This window comes from Spinacia oleracea, chromosome 5 (assembly GCF_020520425.1).
Source record: "Spinacia oleracea cultivar Varoflay chromosome 5, BTI_SOV_V1, whole genome shotgun sequence".
NCBI lineage: Eukaryota > Viridiplantae > Streptophyta > Magnoliopsida > Caryophyllales > Amaranthaceae > Spinacia > Spinacia oleracea.
This window is the reverse complement of record NC_079491.1, coordinates 15,501,872-15,529,850: the sequence shown is the minus strand read 5'-3', so window position 1 is coordinate 15,529,850 and position 27,979 is coordinate 15,501,872. Positions and strand designations below refer to the sequence as shown.

The window sequence follows — 27,979 nt, the reverse complement described above, 5'->3', positions numbered from 1 at the left end:
ATGTTTTTTATTTTACTGTATGTTAATGGTTACAAACTTGCAATGCATTAATTTCCAAGTTCGAATCGCATTTGGTAAAAATCTTATCATAAACTTTCAAGATACAGAGTAATGAGTACTTTTATTAGCGGATCAGATTTAAGTTCGGTTTAGATCAGCTTTTGAAATCTCTGAATTTCCGTTCCCCGCCTTTTTTGGTTGCTGCCGGTAGTATAGTCTTGCTGTATAGCAGTATACAGAGATCTAAAATGTGCAACTCCTCTCTTCTTACCTATCTCCCACTCCAAAATACTACTCCGTAGATCATCATTTTCCCCCAAAAAAGCGGGAAAATAACTGCTTACCAGTTGTCTGAATTTCAGTTTCCCCATTTTATTTGAATCAATCAACTCCAAAAAAAATAGTTTTAAAAAATCATGACAGATGAAGATCAAAAGCATGAGTCCATCACCATTCCAAAGCTCCAGGTTTTGCACTTTCTGATAACCATAGTATTAAGAGTACCAATATTTTCAAGCAAATTAAGGTTTCAACTTACTGATATTTGATGAGATTCAACTAAAACTTGAGTCAATTTGATTAGATTTCAATTGGCTAATTTGTATTCTGGATTGTATGTTTGCCGAATTCGCAGGACCGAGAAGACGAAGATCAGGCTTTGAGCAAGGAATTTGAACCAGGATTTGATGAGTCTGAAACCCCTTTACCTCTTACTGTCACTTCTAGGGTTTGCTTCTTCGATTTTCTTTTGATTATAGGATAATGGGTTTTTGATTTCGTAATTGGGGAAAAATGGAGTTTTTGAATGGATGAAATGAAATGAATACAGGTGTTGTATATGTTGGGGGACTTGACTGCTGGTCCAGCTTACAGGTTTACACAATGGTTGGAATTGGTCCGTAAGAGAACCGCTCAGTATCGGTCCTCCGGTTTTCCTCATCGGACAAGTTTTGATCTTGATACTCCCTTGAGGTACTTCCTTTTTCCAATCCCATAATCTAATTGTTCTGCTGATATAGTTTTTTCCTCTTAATGATCAAACATTTCCTTTGTGTTGTCAAGTATTACTTGGATGATCTTGTCATCTTGTGTGCCGAATGGCGAATAACTGATGCTTTTAGTTTGATCTTGTATTGCCGGTGACCTTCTGTTTCGTCGCACTAGTTTAGTAGTCTTCAGATTATGGAGATGGAGAAATTATAAGTACATATTGTATGCATTAAGTTAGTTTGTCAATGAAATGTAGAAAAAAGTATCAGGGCAAATATGTAAAAGGGATAAAGATAATCTAGAGCTGTTCAAAGAGTGGGATAATATTTATTAGGAGTACTTTGAAACGTGCAAGAAGGATAAGTGAACTGTTATCTATAATGGAGCAACATATGACAATTTCAAAAATTTTGCTGGCAGAAATATGATAAGGAACATGAGATTTCTTGATGAAATCTTACAAGGGTCATGGACTCATGGTAGAGCTAGACAAGCTCAGGCAAAAACCCCATTGAAGTGATCTTGATAGTATATGTATTCTGTTGCTACTTATTTGACCTTGCTCGATTCCTTTTAACCAAACGTGGTTTAATGGAGAGGCTATTACAGATCAACATGTCGTAGAAAACATTATGCTAATCTTTGATCTCAAAGTTTGATCCTGTTGTGAACAATTGACGTAAACTTTATCAACGTCGTCATAATTTTTTTTAAGGATGTTGTCCTCACATCATGAACAACGAATGAATCAATGAACTAACATCCTAACTCTGAGTACATTTTTGCATAGCTAGACAATTTTTAATCAACACCGAGGTTGGTAAGTTGTGAGCGTAGCTGTAGTCGAGGACAAGAAAGGGACTTTTCTCTCCAATAGAGAGTAGAGAAAATATTGGAGAAAGGTGGAAGAATGACCTTTGAACTGTAGAAAATCCACTTTGTTTTTGAAGGGGTGCCTTGAACGCTTTAAACTTATTAAAGTTTTGAGATTTATCTTAGGGAAATTGATACTTCGTAGAACATTCTAAAAAGTAGAAGTACTTCCAAGGAATCTATTTTCGTCATATCTTATTCATGTTAACATAATTGAAGGTGACAAATCAAATTTATCAGTTTTAGTTACAAGGAAAATGAGAGACAAGTAAAGAGAGAATTAAGGCACTATCTTTAGTGTATGTTGGGTATTTTAATTTTTATTGCTAAGAGGTCTTGTGTTACCGTCTATCATCCTCTCCCTTTTTCCTTTAATATTTAGAAAGCTAGAGAGATACATGCATTAGGATGTAAAAAAATATAAGTGAAATGCAGTTTAAGCTGTATCCTTCTTTCTTTGTGTGAACATGTAGAGACTTCTGAAGAAGATTTCTTTTGAGAATAGAAAATCTTAGTTTCGAGGGATCCATTTTCTTTCTATGCAGAAACTAGAAAGAGAAGTAAAAAAAGCTGCACAATTACCTATATCCCTCTAAGATTTTTTTTATATTTTATAACAAACTTACTAATTATTACCATCCCTTGAATCCTTGATGGAGATTTTTCTTAGCCTTTAATATAAGTTACTGGACTTTGGCCACCAGAAAAAGGGATGCATAAGTTGATGATGACCCCTAACTCATAGAATTTTTATGTGTCAAAGTTTTATGTGTAGAAACTAATTGTGTTGTGAGAATAATTTTCCCATACGTAAATGGGGCATGATTTAAGGGAGAGAGAAGCTTGTAGTGAAGGTTAGAATGATGTGAAAACTATTGGGTTTCACTATTGGGAAGATATTCATCCTTGTTGAACAATATACAAGAGTATTTTCCGTAGTTTTAAAGAAGGCTCTTAGGGGTCGTTTGGTTCTAACAAATAGGAAAGGAATGGATTGTAAACCCATGCCAGGGAGGTATGGATTGACATCCCCATGGTTAGCTTTGGAATGGATTCTATATCCTATACCCATTGTTTGGTTCGCTTAGCGATGGATTAGTATCAAGTACTAATACTCTACGGTGGAAGTATCGAATTACAGAAATTATGCTTAATATTTTCATTTATATTATCAAAAGAACATTGTGTTCTCTCCCATTAATTTCATCCTACAAAAAGCAAAATTATTTGGATCCAGAAAAAAACACAATATTGAAAGGATTTAGCCGGAAAAAATGAAGGGTTTGTGTAAGTGCAGTGATGCATATCATATTGCAAATTGGAAATACCAACACAATCAACTGCTGAATAAGGATTTTCTGTTAAAAAAAAAACTGCAAAATAAGGATTTTAAGGAAAGAAAATAAAGTCTGCAATTTTAATTGAGAAGTACAATGGTGAGGACTGAGGTTACTGGAGCTTGAGAAGTATGATTGAGAAGTATAATAATGGTGAGGAATGAGGAGTTCCATATGTTAGGAAATTATGCAACTTTCCTTATGAATCAGATTAGTAGGAATAACAAATAATATTTACAATAACACAGACAAATAAATTGATTATCCGACAAGTGTTATTATCTCTAAATACGCTGCAAAACTTTTACTGAAAAGATAAATAATACATAAGTGTTCACAACACTTATTGTAACTCACAACCTATACGCACCCCAATTACACTCGAGAATTTTTCTCTAAAAATTCCCGTAAAACTTTTCTCTCTCTCTCTCTCCATGCTTTATGTTTTCTTTTTGTTTTGAGATGATTTTACAATGATCAATAGCATGTTTATATATGCTTTTGTTTTTCCTAAAATAGTGGGTGAATTAAAGTAAATATCTTAGAACCTCAAATTGTTTTAGCATTTCTCTTACACATCCTATAATCTTGCAAATGATGAAATTGCTTAATTTATTTTTAACTAAAAATAAAAAATGCTTTATATTCCTCCAACAATCTCCCACTTGAAGACTGATTTTAATCTGTCTTCACACCTTACTCCACGGAGTACAACTTTCTCGTATGTTACTCATGTATGCCAACTAAAGTGGAACACAACTTTAGTTTGTCATTAGTCACCGCCTTTGTTAATATATCTGCCGGATTCTTAGTTCTTTGAACTTTTTTCAATTTTAACACTTCATCCTCTAGTAAAGATCGGATAAAATGACGAAGCCCAATATGCTTTGTTCGAGAATGGAATGTTGAATTCTTTGCCAAGTGTATCGCACTCTGACTATCACTATATAGAACATTATTCTCCTACTTGAATCCCAACTTAGTTAAACAAACCTTGAAGCCATATCATCTCTTTACTGGCTTCAGTTACTACTACATATTCAACCTATGTAGTGGATAAAACAACAATCTTTTGTAACTGCGACATCCAACTAACCGTTGTATTTCCAACTGTGAATATATAGCCGGTGGTGCTGTTTCTATGGTCAACTTCACCTCCAAGTCTGCATCGACATATACTTGTACTTTTAATTCACCTTTACCAAAGTACAAACACTTCTCTGTGGTACCTCGTAGATACCTCAAAATCCATTTCACTGCTTCCCAATGAACTTTTCCTGGATTTGACATAAACCTGCTAACAACTCCCACTGCATGTCCAATATCTGGTCTTGTACAAACCATTGCGTACATCAAACTCCCAATGGCTGAGGCATAAGGAACCTTAGCCATATAATCTTTATCTTCCTCCGTCTGAGGGCACTGATCCTTGGATAACTGGAAGTGACTTGCCAAGGGTGTACTAACTGGCTTGGAGTCACTCATATTGAATCTCTGTAAAACACGTTTGATGTAACCTTATTGAGATAATTGCAAAGTACCTTTATGCTTATCTCTTGTAATTTGCATTCCAAGAATCTTCTTTGCTGGACCTATGTCCTTCATGTCAAACTCCTTTGACAATTGCTGCTTCAACCTTTTAATATCATCCATATTTGGACCTGCTACTAACATATCATCGACATAAAATAGTAAGATGATATAACTAGACTGATATCTTTTAATGTGGCAACAGTGGTCACCGTTGCACTTCTGGAAATCTTCCTTGTGCATAAAGCTATCAAACTTTTTATACCACTGTCTCGGGGCTTGTTTTAGGCCATACAAACTTTTCTTAAGTTTGCACACCATATTTTCTTTCCTACTTTCTAAGAAACCTTCTGGTTGATGCACATATATCTCTTCATCCAGATCTCCATGAAGAAATGAAGTCTTCACATCTAATTGCTCAAGATGAAGATCTTCAATGGCAACAATACTCAACACTGTTATGATGGTATTGAGTTTAACAACAGGTGCAAAAATCTCATTTTAGTCAATTCATTCTTTCTGTTGGAATCCTTTGACTACTAATCGAGCTTTGTATCTCTTGGAACCATCATGCTCTTTTTTCACTCGATATACCCATTTATTATGAAGTGCTTTCTTACCTATGGGTAACTCAACTAGTTCCTATGTCTGGTTTGAGATCAAAGATTGCATCTCATCTTTCATTGCAAGCTCCCACTTGACATGCTTCATTATAGCATTCAGGCTCTCCCTCATCAGTCAATAACAAATAATTCATATATTTTCTGTTTGGCACATGTGGACGAGTAGTCCTCCTCAATACTGGTGCTGGACTAGAAGGTTGTGGCATGTTGGACTGTGGCATATTGATTTGTCCAATGGATTCATCTTGTTGAGGTTCCCTTACAATTGACTCTGTCATTGTACTATCTGGTACATAATCTTCATTAACAAACATCGGCCCACTGTCGCTGATGTCAGTTTTGTGTATATCCTTGTAAATAACTCTTTCATTGAAAATCACATCTCTAGTACGGATCACCTTTTTGTTTTCATCATCCTAGATGCGGTATCCAAATTCATCCCCACCATAGCCAATGAAAGTACATTTCTTAGATTTGGGATCAAGCTTATTCTTGCCTTGATCACTAATATGCACATATGCTACACAACCGAATACCTTTAAGTGAGATAAACTTATCTCTTTTCCACTCCATACCTCTTCTGGTATTTTGTAGTCTAACGGAGTTGATGGTCCTCGGTTGATCAAGTAAGCTGCTGTGTTGATTGCTTCTGCCCGGAACTGCTTCGGTAAACCTGACTGTATATGAATGCTTCTGGCTCTTTCTGTCAACGTTCGGTTCATACGCTCAGCTACACCATTGTGTTGAGGTGTACCAAGTACGGTTCTTTCCATCCTTATTCCATGATCATAGCAAAACTTCTTGAACGTGGTGTCTTCATATTCACCACCATTGTCAGTTCTGAATTTTTTGATTTTCAGACCTATCTCATTTTCAACCATAGCTTTCCATCTCTTGAAAGCTTCAAACACTTCAGATTTATGTTTTAGAAAGTAAACCCATATCTTCCGAGAATGATCATCAATAAAAGTGACAAAGTAGTTCTTTCCTTCGATGGATGAAGTATTTGTTGGTCCCCAAACATCGAAATGAACAAGCTCCAACTTTTCCTTCTTTGGGGTTCTACCGCTAGTCTGAAAGCTTACCCTCTTCTGCTTTCCAAGTATGCATTCCTCACACATGTCTACTTCAACAGACTGCAACTCTGGAATTTTTCCTTTCGAATGCATAAGATTCATCCCTTTCTCACTCATATGGCCAAGTCTTTGGTGCCATAATTTGGAATTTTCATTTCCCGATGCAACTGCAATTGAACAACACGCTCTTGCTGTCATGTAAAGAGTACCACTCTTTTTACCATGCGCTACTGTCATTGCACCTTTTGAAATCTTCCAATTATCACTTTGGAAGTTTGTAGTGTAGCCTTCGCTAGCCAACTGCCCGACTGAAATCAAGTTCTTTCTTAGGTCTGGAATATGCCTGACATCTTTCAGCTCCCAAACTGACCCATTTAACTTAATCTCACTACACCTTTACCAACAATATCACAAGGTGATCATCACCAAGGTTTCCAGGGACATACCTCTCGAAGAAATCTTTCTTCGAAGTAGCGTGGAATGATGCTCCAGAGTCTAACACCCAAGACTTTTCCTTGCTCTCCAGAGAGCATATCAACGCATCATCTCCTTCCAAAGTAGAAGTGATATTTGCTTCTGCCTTCGCTTCTTGCACTGATATTTGTAGTGCCCGATCTTCCCATAATTCCAACACTCGATAGTCTTCGAGCTTGTTGAATTATCGGGAGTCCTTGATTTCGATCTCCAATTTCTAGATTTACCTTGAGCTTGATCTTCCACGTTCATTCCTTCTGGTTGAATTTCTCCCTCTTGACTCTGTATGAAATACTGAAGAGGTTGATGATTCACCCGACTCTCTCCGTCGGATCTCTTCACTGAGAACCAGATCACGAACGTCGTCAAATTTTAACTTATTGCAAATTTTAACTTATTGCTTCATGACGAGCTACTCACAGCTGTGACTGTAGCACTCCATCTATCTGGTAAAGAAGATAAAAGTATGAATTCTCGAACTTCATCTTCAAAATCTATTTCGACTGAACTAATTGAGTTGTGACTGAATTAAGTTCGTTGAGATGTTGAACTACCGATGCACCTTCCGTTATCCGCAAATTGAATAATCGCCTCATTAAATGAATTTTTTTAGAGGCTGATGGCTTCTCATACATATTTGAGAGAGCTTTCATAAGACCTGCCGTGGTCTTTTCCTTTGCTTTATTAAAAGCAACATTGCACGATAACGTTAATCGGATAACTCCGAGGGCTTGCCTGTCGAGAAGATTCCAATCTTCAACTTTCATTCCCTCTGGCTCAGTTTCCGAGAGAGGTTCATAAAGCTTTTTCTGGTATAGGTGATCTTCGATCTGCATCTTCCAAAATCTGCACCATCGAATTTCTCGAGTTTTATCTTTCCTTCACCTGCAACCATTGCTCCCACTTAAATCTAACTTCTTTAGATCGTATTTGACTATTCGTCTATGGATACGAACAAAATTTACCAACTCGTCTCTGATACCAGTTGTTAGGAAATTATGCAACTTTCCTTATGAATCAGATTAGTAGGAATAACAATAATATTTAAATAACACAAACAAATAAATTGATTACCCGACAAGTGTTATTATTTCTAAATACGCTGTAAAACTTTTACTGAAAAGATAAATAATACACAAGTGTTCACAACACTTATTGTAACTCACAACGCACCCCAATTACACTCAAGAATTTTTCTCAAAAAATTCCCGTAAAGCTTTTCTCTCTCTCTCTATGCTTTATGTTTTCTTTTTGTTTTGGGATGATTTTACAATGATCAATAGCATGTTTATATATGCTTTTGTTTTTCCTAAAATAGTGAGTGAATTAAAGTAAATATCTTAGAACCTCAAATTGTTTTAGCATTTCTCTTAGGCATCCTATAATCTTTGCAAATGATGAAATTGCTTTATATTCCTCCAACACCATAGTGGTATTAATGTTTTTGATGATTGAAGGTGAGATCGCCGAATCGAAGGTCGAAGAAAGCCATATTGAAGGTCACCGATGATGGTCACTGGTCGGAGATGGTGGCGGCTGCAACCTCTCTCTCCTCCCTCAGCTCTTTTGTAAGTTAGGGTTAGTAATTTGGGTGGAATGGATTATGAATCTTATGTTAAGAGGTGGGTATGAGATTCCAAGGGTATGAGGTGGAGATAAAACCCTCTTGGTATGAGACTCCATTCCAAAATGCCCAACCAAACAATAAAATAGATGGAGTGGATCCTAATTCCATTTCAATCCATTCCAAATTGGCCAACCAAACGACCCCTTAGTCTCTTAGTGTGACAATTTAACTTATTGTCACATCCTTTTCTTGAATGCCAAGCTGAGGCGTGTTGGGCCCTTGTTGGTTGCCTCTCTCAACTTCTGACACCCAAGTCCAATAGGTCTTTTTACACCCTCTCACCCTGTTTTCATTCGACCCCTTAGAGACTAGACACCGTGATGGTAAAATTAGATAGAATAATAAAAGGGACAATTCTTGATTGCATTTGATTAATGAAAAGGAGCAGCCTTATATAAGGCAAAATGAAAAGCAGTTATGCTAAGATAATGGAAAGGAAGTGGGCAAAGAAATGTCCCACGTACACAACTCACTACTACTGATAAATAAGAAACCACTAACTAATCGTGCTTAATTAAAGTAAAAATTCAATAACAAACTTTGAATTAACTACTTAATTATCCGACATACCCCCTTGATTCAAAGTTGCATACTTCCATCTTCCTCCTGAAGAAGTCTTGTTTCTTGGATGCAAATGACTTGGTAAGTATATCAGCAATTTGTTGATTTGTCAATTCCACCCTTTGCTACTCAGTCACGAATGAAGTGGTGCCGTATGTCGATGTGCTTCGTACGACTGTGAAAAACAACATTTTTGGTCAGATTGCTGACATGTTGTCACTATATAACTCTATAGCACTTTGTTGCTCTTGAAGGAAGTCTGCTAACAACCTCCTTAGCCAAATTGCTTGATATGCTGCTGAAGATGAGGATAAAGCCACTGCACTTTGTTTTTTTGATGACCAAGAAATAACACCGAACCCAAGAGTGAATACATACCCGGACATGCTTTTTCTGTCATCCACTCATCCCTCATCCCCAAAACCAGCCCAATCCCTATTACAATAGCCAACCAGCTTCATTTGATCCACTTTCTTACACCAAATTACATAATCGGACGCACCTGCTATATAGTGCAATATCCTTTTCACAGCTCCAAGATGCTTCGTCGGACTATGCATAAAACGAGAAGCAAGACCAACAGAATGTGCAATATCCGGTCTCGTGTGAGATAGATAGTTCAAACCACCTACCATGCTTCTGCACGACAATTTCTCATTAATATTCATAGGAGTACAAGTTGGTGTGCACCTTGTCAACTGAAACATTTTGAGCAGGTCTTCTGCAAATTTTCTTTGGGATAGAAAAATACCATCACCTTCTTGCTTCACCTCTAACCCAAGAAAATAATGCAATAAGCCCAAGTCTGACATTGCAAACTTCTTCATCATGCTACTCTTGAACTCAACAACAATAGATTCACAAGACCCTATGTATATCTTATCATCAACATACAAACAAACTACCAAAAAATCAGCGTTACCTTGCTTCCTCAAATAGAGTGTAGGCTCATTTTCACTCCTTTCAAAACCATCTCCAGAAAATAAGAATCAATTTTGTTCTACCATGCACACAGGGCTTGTTTAAGGCCATACAAGGCCTTCCTTAGCCTATAGAATTTGTCCTCCTTATTATGAGCAACACAGCCTAGCCTCCAGGTTGGGCAACAAGTACGTCCTCCTTAACTCTCCATTAAGGAAAGCCGATTTGACATCAAACCGGTAAACAAGCCAACCAAGTTGAGCAGCTAAGGTAAGAAAAGTTCTCAACATTTCAAATCGAGCTACGAGAGAGAACATCTCATCATAATCAACACCATGCTCTTGTGTGTATCCCTCGGCTACTAGCATGGCTTTGTGCTTCTGTACACTCCCATTAGCATGATATTTGGTACGGATCACCCACTTTAGCCCAATAGCGTGTTTTCCTTCCGGAAGATCAGCTAGCTCCCATGTGTTGTTCTTCTGTATGCATTTGATTTTTCCGTCATAACATCCTGCCATACTGAGCAGCATCACCATTGTAAACAGAATCCGATACCGAGAGAGCAAAGTTAGTTGCTCCATAAAGATCACTTAGTGTACGAAACCTTAGTCGAGATTCTGGTGTACTCTCTAGTGACGATGATGTGTTCTGCTGAGTTGTGGGCTTGCTGGTGGAGTAGTATTTTCTGGGCTCGTTGGTGGAGTACTCCGGCTGTTTGGAGAGTTGATACTGTCATCTTGTGTTGCATTGTTGCACCAGATGCTTCTCCATCATCAATAAAAGGAACGGCCTTTCCTGTTTCATTAGAACTCGAACTTGCAGACTTATTAAATAACACATCTCGACTTTCTCTCTCTTCCTCCAGCTTCTCTCTGCCAAGCTCTCATCAATGGCGAAGCGTAAGTCTACCAGGAAGAAGGTTTCTCCTTCTTCACCAGCGCTTCCTTCGGCTTCTGCTTTGTTGAAGAGTAAGAGGAGAAAGGTGGGGGTTAAGAATGAGGAGATCGTTAACAATGGCGGAACTGAAAGTACTGAGCTAAGTCTTACTGTTGAGGGAGAAGAGATCGCAGGTCAGGAAATCGTGCAATCTCCGGCTGGTTCTGGCCGGAAAAGTTCTTGGAAAATTGTTAAAAAGGAGGAGAGGGACTATAAATTCCTCGGCGATCCGGTTTCTGCTGATGAAGCTAAGTTGTGTTGGCCTCATCGTTATCCTGATAAGGTAGGACAAGGAGCCAAAAAATCCAAAACTGATGAAGATAAAGAGCTTACACTAGCAAAATGTCACTAATTGAAAGTTGAAGTCGAAGGTACCAAGTTCTTCGATTTGAATGATGACACTCATTTTCAGCCCGAAGAAGGTAAACCGTCGTACATCTGTAAGATCGTTGAAATATTCGAGGGAGTTGATGGCTTTCCGTGTTTCAGAGCGCAATGGTATTACACATCCGTAGACACTGTTATAAAAAAGGGTATTACTTTAAAGGAGGCAAAACGGGTGTTTGCTTCTGAAGTCATGGATGATAATCCATTGGATTGTCTTCTTGAAAAGCTGAACATCTTCAGGGTTGCTCTTAATTTAGACATAGATTCAAAAATGTTAGCCATTCCAGAATGTGATTACTATTTTGATATCAAGTACTTGATGCCATACTCCTCTTACATAGCACCACCTCCAGAAACACTAGTCCTCTTGGAAGTGAATCTCAGGTCTACAATTTCCAATGACATCCAGGCTGATGGAGCCGCTCTTGATAAAAGAATCTTATTCTGCCAAGGTTAATCAAGGGGAGAAGACACACAACCAAGAGGCAACACTACTAGATTTATATTGTGATTGTGGAGCTACTGGTTTATGCTTAGGTGCAAACTTGTTTGGGACCAACCTTGTAATGAGGTGGAATGTTGACTTCCATGAAAATGCATGCACTAAATCATCCAGAAACCAATGTACGAAATGAGTCTGTTGGGGACTTTTTGAAGTTGTTAAAAGAGTGGCCGAAGATCCGTGTATCCTTTAACTTGCCAAAGTGAAAACGCACATGAAAAAAATCGATGCCATGGTTTTGGGGGACGATGAGGACGGTGACGGTGCTGAGAATGATTCTAGCAAAGATGACAGGGAGATATTTGAAGTTGAAAAGGTTATCGGGATATGTTATGGCAACCCTCCAGAGTGGGAAACCAGAGTTTCACTTCAAAGGTTCTATGGAAGGGATATGGAGCGGAGTAAGATACATGTGAGCCTTTGGAGGGGCTAATCAATTGTTGTGAAAAGATCGGAGAATTTGTGAAGGAGGGATACAAGGAAATTTTTTTGCCTTCTCCGAGTGATGTTGATGTAGTTTCTGGTGGACCTTCATGCTAAGGGATAAACGGATTCAATCAGTTTAAAAATACAGAGAATCCACTTGCTGGTCCTAAAAATGAACAACTTGTAGTGTACATGGATATAGTAGCGTTAATGGAGAACGTGGTTGACCTTGTGATGTTCGCTAAAGGTTTTTTAGTGACACGCTCTGATACCAAAATAGAATATGAAAAGGGAAAATTCTTGATTGCATTTGATTAATGAAAAGGAGCAGCTTTATACAAGGAAAAATAACATGTGAGAAATGTGAACACACAAGAGAAACATAAGGAGGGATTAAAATGGAATTTCTTAAAATGGAATTTCTATTGTTAATGTTTGTTTCTTAAAATAGAATTTCTATTGTTAATGTTTAGTTAATTATAGGAAAGAAGATTTTTGGTTGTTATAGAAACAATGTAAACCATTGTTTAATTAGTTTTTTAAATCATTATAAATGTGTAGAAGTGTTATGTAGAATTCATTCAATACAATTCACATCATATAAAAGTTTAATTTAAGAAAAGTTAATATTTTCTTACGTTACATGTATTATTTCCTTCATAAGGGTTGTTTGTTTATCTACAAAATATTATTTATTTATGAGGTATAGATTTCATATTATCTAGTAGAAGCCACAAATATGAAATCTGGCGGAAATTTGGCTTCTACTAGATAATATGAAATCTATATCTTACAAATAAATAATATCTTGTGGATAAACAAACAACCCTTATGAAGGAAATAATAAATGTAACATAAGAAAATATAAACTTTTCTTAAACTAAATTTTTATATGATGTGAATTGTATTGAATGAATTCTACATTACACTTCTACACATTTATAATGAATTAAAAAACTAATTAAACAATGGTTTACATTGTTTCTATAACAACCGACAATCTTGTTTCCTATAATTAACTAAACATTAACAATAGAAATTCCATTTTAAGAAATAAATATTAACAATAGAAATTCTATTTTATTCTCTCCTTATGTTTCTCTTGTCTGTTCACATTTCTCACAATTGTCCACCTCGTTCATAATTTGAGAATATTCAAATTTTGGACGAACAAATTGCATCATTCGTATCCGGTTGCACCATTTTGACAATGATTGCCTACGTACCCTCGATTGAGATCAAACCAATCGTAGTTCCATTAATTCTTCCATGTAGTGTTTAACATGGGACAATGTTTAGCAATTCCAAAAAATGTTGGAACTTATTTCCTGACACAACTTCGGTTAACATATCTGCGGGGTTCTCATTTGTATGCACCTTCATAAGAGAAATACTACCTTCCTCTATGACATCTCGAACAAAATGATATCTCACATCTATATGCTTGGTACGAGCATGATGAACCTGATTTTTAGCCAAATTAATTGCACTTTTGCTGTCACAACTTAGATTCACACATTCCTGCTTCAACCCCAAGTCATCTAGAAGTCCCCACAACCACAATGCTTCCTTGACTCCTTCTGCCATAGCCATGTACTCGGCCTCTGTAGTAGATAGAGCCACCGTGGCCTGTAATTTATCGCCAACTAACTGGAGCACCATGTATTTTAAATACATAACCAATAGTAGATCGTCGTTTATCTAGATCACCGGCATAATCAGAATCAACAAAACCATTTACTTGACATGTATCTCCACCAAAGCACAAACTTGTGTTAACAGTACCTTTTAAGTACCTTAAAACCCATTTCACAGCTTCCCAATGTGCCTTTTCTGGATTCTATGAATCTACTGACACGCTTGTGAAATATCTGGACGTGTACACACCATGACGTACATTAAACTGGCAACTGCACTAGCATAAGTTACAGTATCTATGTATGTCTTATCTTCCGCTGTAGTGGGAGATTGTTGACCAGAGAGTCTAAAATGTGGAGTCAATGGAGTTACCACTGACTTAGCACCTTTCATCCCAAACCTTTCAATTACCCGCTCAATGTAACCTTTCTGGCTCAAGAACAATTTTTGGTTTGATTTCTCTTTTTTAATCTCCATACCCAATATTTTCTTTGCAGCGCCCAAATCTTTTGTTTCAAATTCTTCACCGAGTTGAGTTTTTAAACTATTTATCTCCACCTTGCTTTTTGAAGCAATAAGCATGTCGTCCACATACAATAGAAGATAAATATAATCACCTCCACGAAGTTTACGAATGTATACACAACAATCATAATTACTTCTAGAAAACCCTTGCTTAATATAAACGAATCAAATTTCTTGTACCGTAGCCTAAGAGATTGCTTCAATCCATAAAGTGATTTCCTCAAGCGACATACTTGACTCTCTTTACCCTCAACCTTGTATCCCTCAGGTTGATACATATAGATTTCCTCATCCAAATCACCGTGTAAAAAGGCTATCTTCACATCAAGTTGTTCCAGCTCAAGCTCACTATGAGCAACAAGACTTAATAGCACCCGAATAGAAGTGTGTTTTACCATAGGAGAAAATATTTCATTGTAATCAACACCCTCTTTATGTGCAAATCCCTTTGCCACTAGCCTAGCCTTATATCTTATACCATCGATCTTGGAAGGATCCTCTTTTCTTTTATACACCCACTTACAACCTAGGATGCTCGGACTCGGGTACGGGTGTCGGACCCGGGTAAGGGGTCCGAGTGTCGGACATGAGAAATTAAAAAATCAAGGACTCGAGGGCTCGTTTTAAAAGGGTCCGAAACTTGTATATGGACTCGGGGACACGGCAATGCAAAAACAAAATAAAGATTTTTTAATTTTTATTTGCGGATTTAGAAAAAGAAATACTGGTTGTTAGTTTTTTTTTTGGTTTTTGGTATGAAGTACTGGTTAGTCAAACTCTTTCCCAAATTTCAGTAAATAAAATTAAAGACCCCATCAGATAAAGATGCATACTTCATTATTCAGTTTTAAATAAAGTAAAAAAAACCAGAAAATGAGGCAGAATATATGACCAGATAAAGATACCATACTTTATTGCTATTTTTTAAATAAAGTAAAAACTAAAAAAGAGGCAGAATTAAATAGACTACTTTATCTTCCACCTACCCAACCCCACGTCAAAACAAAAAAACAACAGAACCAAGAAAACAAAAGGTAGAAGACAGTTTCAAAGAGAAAAAAAAGGCTGACGATAAGAAGAAGATAGCCTCCTTCACCGGAGAAGAAACCCGACAACTACGTGGTTCCGATCTACTTTTTTTTTTGGCCGAACAAAAGACCTAAGGTTTCGGCGCTTGATTTGTTGGATTTGAGATTCAATTTTAGATCTAGGGTTAGTGAATGCCGAGTCCACTTTCTCTCCGGCGGGTCCGATCCGGATTCCGTGTCCGCACCCGAATCGCGTCGTGTCGACACCGGTACGGAGGGGTGGTGAGCCGAGTCCGAGCATCATAGCTTACAACCAATAGCAATCTTTCCCACGGGCAATGGGGCTACCTCCCATGTCTTGTTTTTATGAAGAGATTGCATCTCTTCCTCCATAGCAACCAACCAACTCTCTTTATCCTTGTCTTTGATAGCTTGTTTGAAGGTGATCGGCTTATCATCCTCCACCGAGAGTGCGTATTCTGCCAAGATAACCTGCCCGTAATGCCTCGGAGGTTTGTCTGACCCAAATTTCTGAACTGATTTATAATACCTCTTTGGCCCGGTGGTTGCCAAAGATTCCTGCTATTGTTGTAACACATGTACATTTTCCCGCTGAATTTCCTCATGTTCATCCTCCTCATCATTAACACCAAGATGCTCCACCCAAACATGACTAGAATCTGGTTGGTCTCTAGATTCTATCTCCACCACTTAAGTATTTGAAGTAGTCCCGACATCACCATTATTTGACACCATAGCTTTGGATAAAGCTATCATAGATCTTTCATCAAAGGTCACATCCCTGCTGATTACAAATTTAGAATCCTCTACACTCCAAAGATGATAGCCATTAACGCCTTTGCAATACCCCAAGAATATTGCTTTCTTGGCTCTTTCATCAAGTTTGTTACCCTTGACATGATAATAAGTTGTGGACCCAAAGACTCTAAGTCTCTTGTAATCTGCATGTTCCCCTGACCACACCCTATAAGGCGTGTGGTGATCGATTCACTATATAACAAGTTGTAGCAACCGACTCTGCCCACCATTCCTTGCCTAAACTAGAACTAGAGCGCATACACCTAGCCTTCTCAAGTAGTGTACGATTCAGTCTTTCCGCGACTCCATTCTGTTGTGGTGTGTTTCTGACTGTCCAGTGTCTTACAATGCCTTCCTGATCACAAAACTCCTTGAAAGCTCCCTCTGTGTACTCCGTTTCATTATCAGACCGTACAATTTTTAGCTTTCGACCCGTTCTGTTCTCAACCATTGCTCTCCACCACTTGAAAAAGTCGAATACCTCATTCTTATGCTTCAGAAAATAAATCCATGCATATCTAGAATAATCATCAACAAATGTAACAAAGTACCTGGAAACCACCCTTGGAAGAAACTTTACCTGGACCCCAAACATCCGTATGCACATAGTCTAACAACCCTTTGCTTTTGTGCTTGCTTGTAGAGAACTTTACCCTATGTGCTTTCCCCTACACACAATGTTCACAAAATTCCATTTGTGGTTTCTTCATGTTCTTCAACAAACCTTGTCCACAAAGCAATGATAGACCTTTTTTCCGACATATGGCCAAGGCGCATGTGCCATACCCTAGTGCATTCTGTTTGGTCTTTACTTCCATTGATTCCAACTGCTAAATCATTGTCCCCCAAAAAGGATAAAGATTACCGTGACGAATCCCCTTCATCACTACCAAGGAACCGCGAACAACTTTTAAAACCTAGGATGCTCGGACTCGGGTACGGGTCCAAGGATCGGACTCGAACTTTTTTAAAATCAAGGACTCGGGGACACGTTTTAGAAGTGTCCAAAATTCAGATACGGACTCGGTGGACATGACAACCATTCAAAAATATTAATTTTATTTATTTAAATATTTATAATGACCGGATAATAAATATTAACAGAAAGTATTTTTGTGATTAAAATAAAATTTAAAAAGTAAATGTTCTGAAAATTGAAAACTTGAAACTATAAATTAAAAATCACGTGATATCATTCCCAAGATAAGAAAGTGGGTCAAAAGAATATCAAAAGTTAATAAAAATAAAGATAAAGAAATAAAATACTGACATGTTGCCCCACTTGAGTACTTATTTAATTATTCCCCAATATTTTACTTTTTCACGTTATTTAATTTACTTTCAGTTGCTGACAGTTGTCCCCCACCTTCCTCCTTCCCCAGTTCCCCACACCTGCTTACTTTCAAAAAAAAAAAAAGCATCGACTTTCATGGAGTTCGTTTCCATGGAGGTCGTTGCATTCTGCAACATGCAAGAGCATCAAACCAGCCGGCAAATATTCCTAGTGACTCGCATTTCTCAGGCGACCAGAAGCCCCAAGTTCTCGGCCTCCATATCCCTAATTCGAGGCCTCTATTTTCAGATCTGATTTTCAAAACCCTAAAAGACGAGTCCATTTTCCCCAAGGCGAGTCCGGTCCGGATTCCGTGTCCGCACCCGCGTCGTGTCGTGTCGACACCGGTACGGCGGGGTGCTGGGACGAGTCCGAGCATCATAGTTTAAAACTCCATTTTCCATGACTATGTTGCAACCATTTTTCTCTAATAACCCAAGAGAAATAAGGTTTTTCCGCAAATTTGGGATGTGTCTCACATCCTTCAAGGTTATTATTGTTCCATCATCCATCTTGACTCGGATAGTACCTAACCGACAGTCTTGTAGGCATGATCATTTCCCATCTAAACTGTGCCACCATCCAAACTTTGATAAGTGGAGAACCACTTTCTGTTTGGGCACTATGGTGTGATACTCCTGAATCAAGCATCCACTTACCAGATATTTCAGTGCATTGTTCAGAAACAGAGTAACAATAATCTTCCTCGTCATTTGAGACAACACTTGCGTCTTGTTTTTCTGGTTGTTTTCCTTTGTAGTTGTTGTTGTCCGACCTCTTGAAAGTAACCCTCTTATTTGGGCAATTTGCTTTAAAATGTCCAAGCTCACCACATTTGAAACATGTTCTTCCTGCAAGAGGTCTAGATTTTGATCTAAACTTTACTCTCTTGCCTCTTCCTCTTTCATTGGTCCTTCCTCTAGTTGTAAACAATCCCTGAGCTTGTTCCCTGTAATCTCCTCCACTGCTAGACATCATCCCGCTTGTAGCAACCTTTCGAAGATCACCCGCTAAAAGTGTTGTTCTAGTTTCATCCATGGTTAGAGTATCACCCACAAGCATCAATGTTTGAACTAGATTTTCATAAGACTTTGGTAATGAAAGCAATAACATGAGCGCTTGGTCTTCCTCATCTATCTTCACATCTATAAGTCTTATATAATCCTATCAAACTTATTGATATACTCCCAAATTGAGGCGTCATCTTCCATCTTGCATGTATACAATTTGGATTTTAGCCATCCTGTTTGTTAGAGTTTTCGTTATGAAATTTGTCTCTAACTTTGTCCACACGCCAGCAGCCGTTGCTTCTTCATTTACCAAGAATGCAACATCCTTCTCAAGGCACAAGATTATGGTTGCTCGTGCTTCAAGATCTAACTCTTCCCAATCCTCATCCTTCATCTCTCCGAGGTTTTGTTCTTTTCCCACTAGCGCTTTGTACAACTTTTGCGAAATTAACAAATTTTTCATTTGCATCCTCCAATAGGAAAATTCATTTTTCCCATTGAACTTTTCAATTTCATATTTCCCACCTTTTACCGTTCCACTAGTACATCCATTATAAATATTTTTCAAAATAAAAAATATTTGGAAAAATTACTTTAAATAATCCAACATTTCGACGATTTTCCGCTAATAATCCAACCTATCGATTATTATCTAATAATCCAACCTTCATACCCTTTTATCTTTTATTGAACCCAAATGACCGCTTATCTGCTAACAAAGTCACCCTCCCACCTTTATTAAATATGAAAAAAAAAACACATTATTTTTATTTAATTACTTAAAAATAACAAAAAAACTCCTCCCCTTCCCCTTGACCAATTCACCAACCTCTATCACTCTTCAGCAACCAACAGCAACCACCGTCGTGCCGCGTCTGCAATCGCCACCGCCTGGATTCTTTCGAATTGTCGTGCTCAACGCTTGCACTTTCTTCCTCCCCTTGTTGCTGCTCCACCACTATAGACCCTTTCTCATCTCTTTCTCCCCACGGTTTAGCCACCACCATCAATACGGACCCTACCTATATCTCCAGGCTCCGAGACACTGCGTCCACAACCACCACCAATCTCCAACGACGGTGTCGACAACCCATTTTCTCACTAGACCCACAAAAATCAAATTGGGGAAAGAAAATCTAGGGTTCATGTTCAAACAATATGAGTCAAATTTTGAACAATACTTATACGCATTAATTTAGGCATGTATTCAAGTACTTGGTGTTTAATTTCAATTAATTTAATCTTGTTTTACAGTTTGTATAAAAAATTGAAATTAAGAAAATTAAATTGGGGGAAAATCATGATTTGTGTTGTGGGTGGGTTGGAGGAAGTGGTTGGCAGCGGCAGTTGGTTAGGTGTTCCAGGCGCATGCGGTGGTGGGTTCAAGTGCCAACAGCGTTAAGTGGACGTTTTGGAGTTCGTGGCTGAGTATTTTCATGTGGTTGGTATTTCCATGGTGTTATGGAAAAGAGAGATAAAATCAAAAGAAAACATGAAAGAAAGGGACAGAAGAAAAAAAAAAGATAAAATAAATTATAACGGACTAATGGCAGCATGCCATGTGAAAGATGACCGGGTGCACCGGATGTTTTACCTGCTGGGTGCAATAAAAGTAGATGACATATAAAGGTTAGATTATTAAATAATGATCGATAGGTTGGATTAATAACAGAAAATCGTCGAAAGGTTGGATTATTTAAAGTAATTTTTCCAAAATATTTAACCACTTAATATATTGACGTTGGCTCCGATACCAATTGTTGGAGCTCGCAGCGGAAATTTGGCTTTTACTAGATAATATAAAATCTATACCTCACAAATAAATAATATTTTGTAGATAAACAAACAACTCTTTAAATGTAACGTAAGAAAATATAAAACTTTTCTTAAACTAAACTTTTATATGATGTGAATTGTATTGAATGAATTCTACATTACACTTTTACACATTTGTAATGAATTAAAAAACTAATTAAACAATAACAACCGACAATCTTGTTTCCTATAATTAACTAAACATTAACAATAGAAATTCCATTTTAAGAAATAAACATTAACAATAGAAATTTCATTTTATTCTCTCCTTATGTTTCTCTTGTCTATTCACATTTCTCACAATACAAAAAAGTTCCGCTAAGATGTGGAAAGGAAAGTAGGGAAAGAAATGTTCCACGCACACAACTCACTACTATTGATAAGTAGGAAACCACTAACTAATAGTGCTTGATTAAAGGAAAAATCAATAACAAACTTTGAATTAACTACTTAATTATCCAACAAAATTTTGTAGTGAGGGTGAAACTTCTGAGCCCCCAGCATTCTCTTGCTAATTATTACTCCCTCCGTTCCTTTTTTATCTTCCCATTGTGGAATCGGGGTGGAATTAAGAAAACTAGAATCTTGTAATGATTAGGTGTAAGAATAATGATTGGGTGTAAGAGAAAGTAATAAAGAAATGAAGGAGAGAGAATATATTTTTATTAAAGTAATTATAAATCATAAAAACGGGGTTGGGTGGGTGAACAGGGAAATGTGAATGAATTAAATAAGGGATAGTGGGGAAATTATGGTAGAATATGTAGAGACTCTTAGGTATTTTTGGTACTTAGAAAGATAAATAAGGGTATTTGGGTAAAAATCATGCCCAAAAATAGAAACAGGAAGAACAAATAGCAATGCTATTTATGGAAACAGGAAGATAAAAAAGGAACGGAGGAAGTACATAGGAGTAGACTTCGGTTGATTATTTAAACTGCTGATTTTTGAAAGTTGTATAGCTTGTATCATTGCAGTAAAGTTGCCAAATGTTAGCTTAAGCTCTGTTGAGTTATATAGTTAAATTTTTGCTAGTTTTTGTGTATATTTGTATCCGATGTTAGCAAAGGAGCTAATTTTGAGTCAAGCTCTCAGGTTGAGTGAAACTGGTCATTTGAACAAAATGTTCCTTAATTATCTCCTTATAGCAATGTGGGGATTCTCCATTGGGCAAAATATAAATTGAAAGCTGAATACAATTTGCTAGGTTAACTCTTGGCACAATTTGCCTGAACAAATAGTTGCTCTTCAAAATCCGGTGTAGTGACTATCACACATCACATAATGGTCTGTTAGGACTGTTTCCAGTCCAATCAAACTGTAGCACAGAAGAAAAGTGTTCTACATGTTTGAAAATAATAATCTAAATATATTTTGATGTTGTTCAGGATTGCTGAGCAGATAACTAACCTTATTGTGCTAAACTGCTAATATTGTTGCTCTACTTTTATACCTTTGTCAGCATGAACTTATTTAGGATTAGTTATTAGCCTATGATCTTGGAATTCTTGAAAATTGTGATATCTTCTCGTTACATGATGAATGAAGATGCAATCCCATGTGAATTGTAGTCCTAGTTCTGGAACTTCCATTACATAACTGATGCAGCTACATGGTAAATGAGATCTCTAATTCGTTGCTTGTAAATGTGGAAGTGCGTGTCCTTTTCACTCTTTAGTCTTAGTGACCATGTAATGGACAAGTACGACTGTCGCTGGTAGAAACAGTGATATTTTTGAGAGATAATCTATCTACATGCTTAAAATTGGATGTTACTGTTGTGTTATGAAGTTATGACGCTGAACTTTCCTTCACTTTTTTTTCATCAGAATAGGATTTTTGTTGAATTCATTGACGGGGGAAATTTGTGACAATCATCTTTAACTTAGGACTTGCATGTTTGCTGTTGAATTTTGGTTACGCAGAGAAGGCGAATTAGCTATTGGCCCTGAAGACTCTTCACCCTCTGACCAAGCTACTGGAATTAATCTTTGGGAAAGGCTTGGCGAAGCTGTTATGTTGGACATTGAATCAAGCACCTTTTCTTGGGACAATCTTTCTTCACTTCATCACACAGAGCACAGTGGCAGCACTGACCAATCTGATGATGATATGAGTAAAGCCCTTGAGGTATTGGATTATTATTATTTTTTCTTTTTTTTTATAGAGGAACTTATAGCTACTAATATTTTATAATAAAATCAAGGAGCCATTGAAATAAAAGAGTTTTGATATTCATTTCTTTATCTGCTGATTCTGCTCTTTGTATGCAAATTTTAATTTTCTCATTTGTCACTGAAATTCGGTAAAGTAACTTTTTGAAATTTCTCTACTTGCATATAGTAGCTGTCATATGTCTGTTATGGAAGCACTGAGTCTCCCCTACTTTTGTTGGGTAAACTATCAAATTTAGAATATGGCTGTGTACAATCTGTCAATGAATGATAGACGTTGCAAATATATCCCTTCTCAAGGTTAAGATATAGTCTTTTGCAGAATCTACATTATTAAGAGATCTAAGTGGTTGGTGTGTGTGTTATTTTCCGTGGGAGAGGGTTCCAAAGGTCTTTATGAACTTATGGATTGAAAATAATCTCTGTTCCCAACATCTTCATTATAGGTGACTGTCAATTCCGGTGGAGTTGTCTTCTTTGCTTTGTTCAAACCTGTAAATGATGATTGCAAACTAAGAGAAAGTGTTGCGGTGATCAAGTTTTCATCTTCTAGAATGGCCACACAATCAGAACGTTTTGGCTATGAATTATCAAAGTGGCTAGGTGTTCGAATACCTCAGGTTGGTTTCTGTTACATTTGAGTATCAGCCTCTATAGGTTGCTGTATGAGATTGTTTCATAATTATTTCTGTTAATTTTAGGCAAGAGTCATTCATAATACAAGTTCAGAGTGGCTTCGCATAAAGGAGGCTGCTGAAAAGGCCAGAGAAGTAGCTGCTTCAGAGAGAGATGAAGTTGGCGAAGTGACATGCTCTGAGCTTCTTGAAGCTCTTGAACTAAGCCGATGCCTTTCTTTAATGAAGTATGCCCCTTTGTGTGTGTGTGTATGTGTTTAGACATAGTTTGTAGTGCTGGAAGCAGAAATTTCATGCATTCCTAAATTTTCAATTCGTTTTCCTTCAAAAGTCAGCTTATGGCAATTTTACAAGTTCAAATAACAAGAAAAGGGTGGAGAGAGGGTTTGCCTTGGCTACTGTATCTATTCTGGACTCAGATGATTTTGAGCTATAATAAGACAGAATCTGTCCAATCACGCAGGATATGTCTATAGGGACTATAACGGGAAGGGGAATTATGAAATTATGTTAGCACCTGCTTAAGAGCTTCGGATCTCATCTTCTTTCTTTTGCAGTTATGTGCATGGTTCCCCCTTGTTGGAGAACCAAATTGCATTCAATTCCAGAGATACTGCAGAGAAGATAGCATCAGCTCTCGGCAGGATTTTGATGCTAGATCTTGTTATCAGAAATGAAGATAGATTGCCTTGTAAGCAGCTAGGCTGGCGTGGCAATTTTGCTAATTTATTGTTTGCTGACAAAAATGCCTATGCAAATAAGGAATTGTTGGAGGATGCATATGATTCTGCAATGAAGCGCTTTATACCAGGAGTGGTCAGAGTATTGCAGAAGGATAGAAGGGCAAATTCTGTTGATAGCAGATTGGACCCTAATAATACTGGAATGAACTCACAAAAGTCTGATCTTTCTGATGTTATGGAATCGCCAATATCCAGTAGAGGATCTGTAGCAGATCAACATATGAATGAAATGGGTGACAGGGACTTCAATATTGTGGCAATTGATTCTGGCGTTCCTCGCAGACCTCCAGCTGGGAAACGTGCAAATGACCAGACAAATTATCCAAGGCTAGTGGAGCTGCTTCTGAATAGCTCCACATATTCTTCACATCTACTATATGAACTAACTGGAGGAAAATTAGGATATTCTGAAGCTGATAAGATGAATGATTGTTTTTCTGACATGAAGTCCATTGTCCAAGCATTCCGGCTTGGATTTCGTGCTGCTCTAAGGGACCTGCAGGGTTTTCATATGTTCCTGCTTACACTGAACCAAAAGCTGGATTCTGTTTTGCGCTCTTTTATGTGTATAGTTAACCGAAATTCTGCTGGGGAATCAGATAAAGAGGATTTTGTGGTTCCTGATTCACCAGTGTCTGCTGGAATCCATTGCCCTTCGCCCACTTCACATATAAAGGAACAGACAGTAAATGATGGTACTCCAGTCTCAAATGACACGGAATCGCATAGAACTACACCTAAGCAATCATCTTCAGGACCTAAGGAACGTTCTGACTCTGTATCTCCCAGCGCACGAGAAAGCTCCCAGGGAAAGTATGCAAAATGGAGTGGTGAGCCTGTTCGTTGCTTACGCTTGACAACAAAGCTTCGAGACTTCCATAAATATGCGAAGGTGCATTTCTTTTTTATTATTAACTATAAGAATGACTGCTGAGCAACTACCAGCATATCAGTCCAGAAGTTATAAATTGTAAAGATTCTTATTTGTTCTGATAAATGAGCAGATAACCTCTCTATGAAGATGATTTGATTGAGTCCAATAACATATCTTTTTGTAGTTTATACTCTAGATAACAAGTAACACATCCTTTCATAGTTTATACTTAATAGGTGTCTAAAATGTGGGAGTTGCTCAGTTTCTGGAAAGGCATTTACAATTAAAACTGTGGATCTATTTATAAGAGTTATTGTTATGTTAAAGTAACTGAAGGTAGGAAACTTATGTGCGGAAGACGCGTTTGAGTTCATTAGCATACCCTTTTGTGGTTTCTAGGCATCTAAAATATGGGAGGTTACTCCATCAAAAGGCATTTCAAATTAAATTATTTCTAGATAAGAGAGTTTCTAGATTCCAGAAAGTTTTTTAACTTGACCAATGCCATTTCTTTGAATCTGAAGTCTGCTGGAGTTGGGCTTTAGATATCTAAACTCCCAGCAGAAAGAATTGGATTTGGCGATTCTCCATCAAGTGTACTACTGAATAGAAGTACTACCAATAGTTTTCTTTTGCTCTGACTTCTCTGCAAGATATTGATATGTTTTTATGTACTTCTGCTGCTTCTTTTTAGCATATGTGATTTCAGTTGTTTTGTGTACCTGATACTCTGGGTGCTTAGGTTATAGCTTTTGACAAGCAGATTTCTTATTCGTGCTTTCTGTTATATTTTTCAGGTCGATGCTGAATTGAGTAAAGAACTGGAACAGTGGAATGATACGCTACGAAATGATGTAGTCAAATTATGCCAAGAAAACAATTTCAATTCTGGTTTCTTTGAGGGAAGTGATAACAACACCGTGGTTGATGCTTATGAGTTGAAGGTGTGAACCATTCGTTTACTTGTGTTTCCGTTCACTGAATATTTCTTTTGTTTTTTACAAGGTAAGATGAAGTGTCCTACAGGGCCGGATCCCCTTCTGGGTCAACCCGGCCCGGGAATGGTAAGGGGAACCCCTCCCTCAAATTGTAGTGGGGATTGAACCCCCTTTTTGTTGGAAGGTGGAATGGAATCCTTTCCATTCCACTAGGCCAAGGCATTGTTTGGGATTCTTTTGTTTAATTAGGGTTATAAAAAAATTCCTTTACTAATCTCTTACTTATGTATCTGTGTAATTTTGCAGGTAAGGCTGGAGCATATCCTTGAGAGGATATCGCTGATATCTGATGCTGCTAACACAGAGAAGCCATCGTTAATTACAAATAATTTGTTCATAAGTGGAGCTCTGGCTGCAAGATCTGTGTACACACTTCAGCATCTAGGAATCACACATGTACTCTGCCTTTGCTCAAACGAAATTGGACAGTCGGATTCACAGTTCCTTGACTTGTTTAAATATCGTAACTTTTCTGTAAGTTTCCCTCCCACTGACTTCAATGTGTGTGTGTTGTTCCTCAATAAAAAAAATTGCATAATTATGTTCCCTGTTGGGGTGCTTCTATATGAAGATGTGACGGTATCAGTTAGCTATTGGTAAAAGAATAAATTAACACGAAAATGTTTACTGCATGATATACTTCTTATTAATAGAAACTGTCTTCTCTGTAACTTCACTCCTGGATGAAGATATTTTGGTGGTGCATATATGCTCCCATTATGAATTGAATGGAGTATTATTTACGTACCCTGAATGCTAGTTATTTGCTTTTTTTTTTCATATTGTATTACTTAATGCAACAGATTACTGACGAGGAAGATTCAAACATTGGTAGTCTTTTCAATGAAGCCTGTGACTTCATAGACAATGTTGAGAGAACAGGTGGAAAGGTTTTGGTTCATTGCTTTGAAGGAAGAAGTAGAAGTGCGACAGTTGTTCTTGCCTATCTCATGCTCAAGAAGTAAGTTGAAACCGATACTTTAGTGACTATGGGGCCTTGTAATGGGGTTTATGGGAAATAACGTACAAGTTAATTTTGGTACAGGAAGCAAACCTTATTAGAGGCATGGAATGCGCTGAAGAAAGCTCACAGGCGAGCTCAACCAAATGACGGGTTTGCAAAGATATTGCAGGATGTGGATGTATCATTGCATGGGAAGGTTTCAATGGAGTGGCAACAGAGGAAACCCTCGATGAAAGTTTGCCCTATTTGCGGGAAGAATATTGGGTTAAGCAGTAGTTCACTAAAACTTCATTTGCAGAAATCACACAGGAAGCTGTCATCTGGTAGTGTAGACAGTGCAATGACAATGGAAATACAGAAAGCATTAAGAGCACTCAAGATTAGTCGAGGAGGGAGTGTTAGTCCAACTCAAAGAGAGTCGCCCTCCATGTTGGAGTAGCACATATCATATGCCGCCTTCTTGCTGTATAATTCAGCAAATTAGCAATCAGTGTCAACAATTGTACCATTATGTTCCAGTAAGTGTCAAGGATGGAACAGTAATTATCCTTTTGAGGTTGCTTAAATCCTAAAGGATGACTCTTGTATTCTAGCATGTTTTACATTCAATGTATAGGGAGCATTGTTTTGTTACCCCGTATGGGATGTATGTATTGATAAACATGTTAATCCAGCAATACGTTGTGTATTGGGAACCATATGTAATACGGCGGTGGAAATGAGAGCAATACATGTAATGTCAATTGTGAATTCGTGATACTTAGAACGAAAGTGCATAGATAAATTTTCACGGTCATATATATAATATATTACTTTGTGTGTTAAAATGAAACTGCTACCCACCCAAAATCGGTAATATATTACTTCGTAGGTTATCGTGACCTCTTGGGTCTCATTGCATTGGCGATTTCACCCTCCGTCCCTAATATCGGTTGAAAAGTAGTACTGAAAAAATGGTATAAAATCTACAGTTTTTGAAGTCCCAAGTTTTAGGCGATTAAACTCACACAATGGTCTGAGTTTACTGTTATGCCGAAACCTTGTTTATGTGCAAAATAATGAAACGAAAATTTATGCCAAGACCACTGCAGCCACGCAGGGAACCTGAATCATACACCCTCCCTGTTTTATTAGGGACTTACCACTTAACCTCCAGT

At 37.5% G+C, this 27,979-nt stretch overlaps 1 protein-coding gene across 2 annotated transcripts; it reads left to right on the top strand.

Annotated features, from left to right (window-relative positions):
- The first annotated feature begins 19 nt into the window (after window positions 1–19).
- Window positions 20–27,634, top strand: LOC110784625 (dual specificity protein phosphatase PHS1). 2 transcript variants are annotated; one of them, XM_021989081.2, is made up of 11 exons: window positions 20–467; window positions 635–727; window positions 830–972; window positions 22,360–22,564; window positions 23,055–23,228; window positions 23,310–23,470; window positions 23,801–24,878; window positions 25,658–25,804; window positions 26,105–26,332; window positions 26,662–26,819; window positions 26,904–27,634. In XM_021989081.2, the coding sequence occupies exons 1-11, from the start codon at window positions 417–419 to the stop codon at window positions 27,259–27,261; spliced, it is 2,796 nt and encodes a 931-aa protein (XP_021844773.2). In that variant the 5' UTR covers window positions 20–416; the 3' UTR covers window positions 27,262–27,634. The 2 variants fall into 2 exon arrangements, with proteins under 2 accessions (XP_021844773.2, XP_056684129.1); XM_056828151.1 differs by having other exon boundaries at window positions 29–526.
- The last annotated feature ends 345 nt before the right edge of the window (window positions 27,635–27,979 follow it).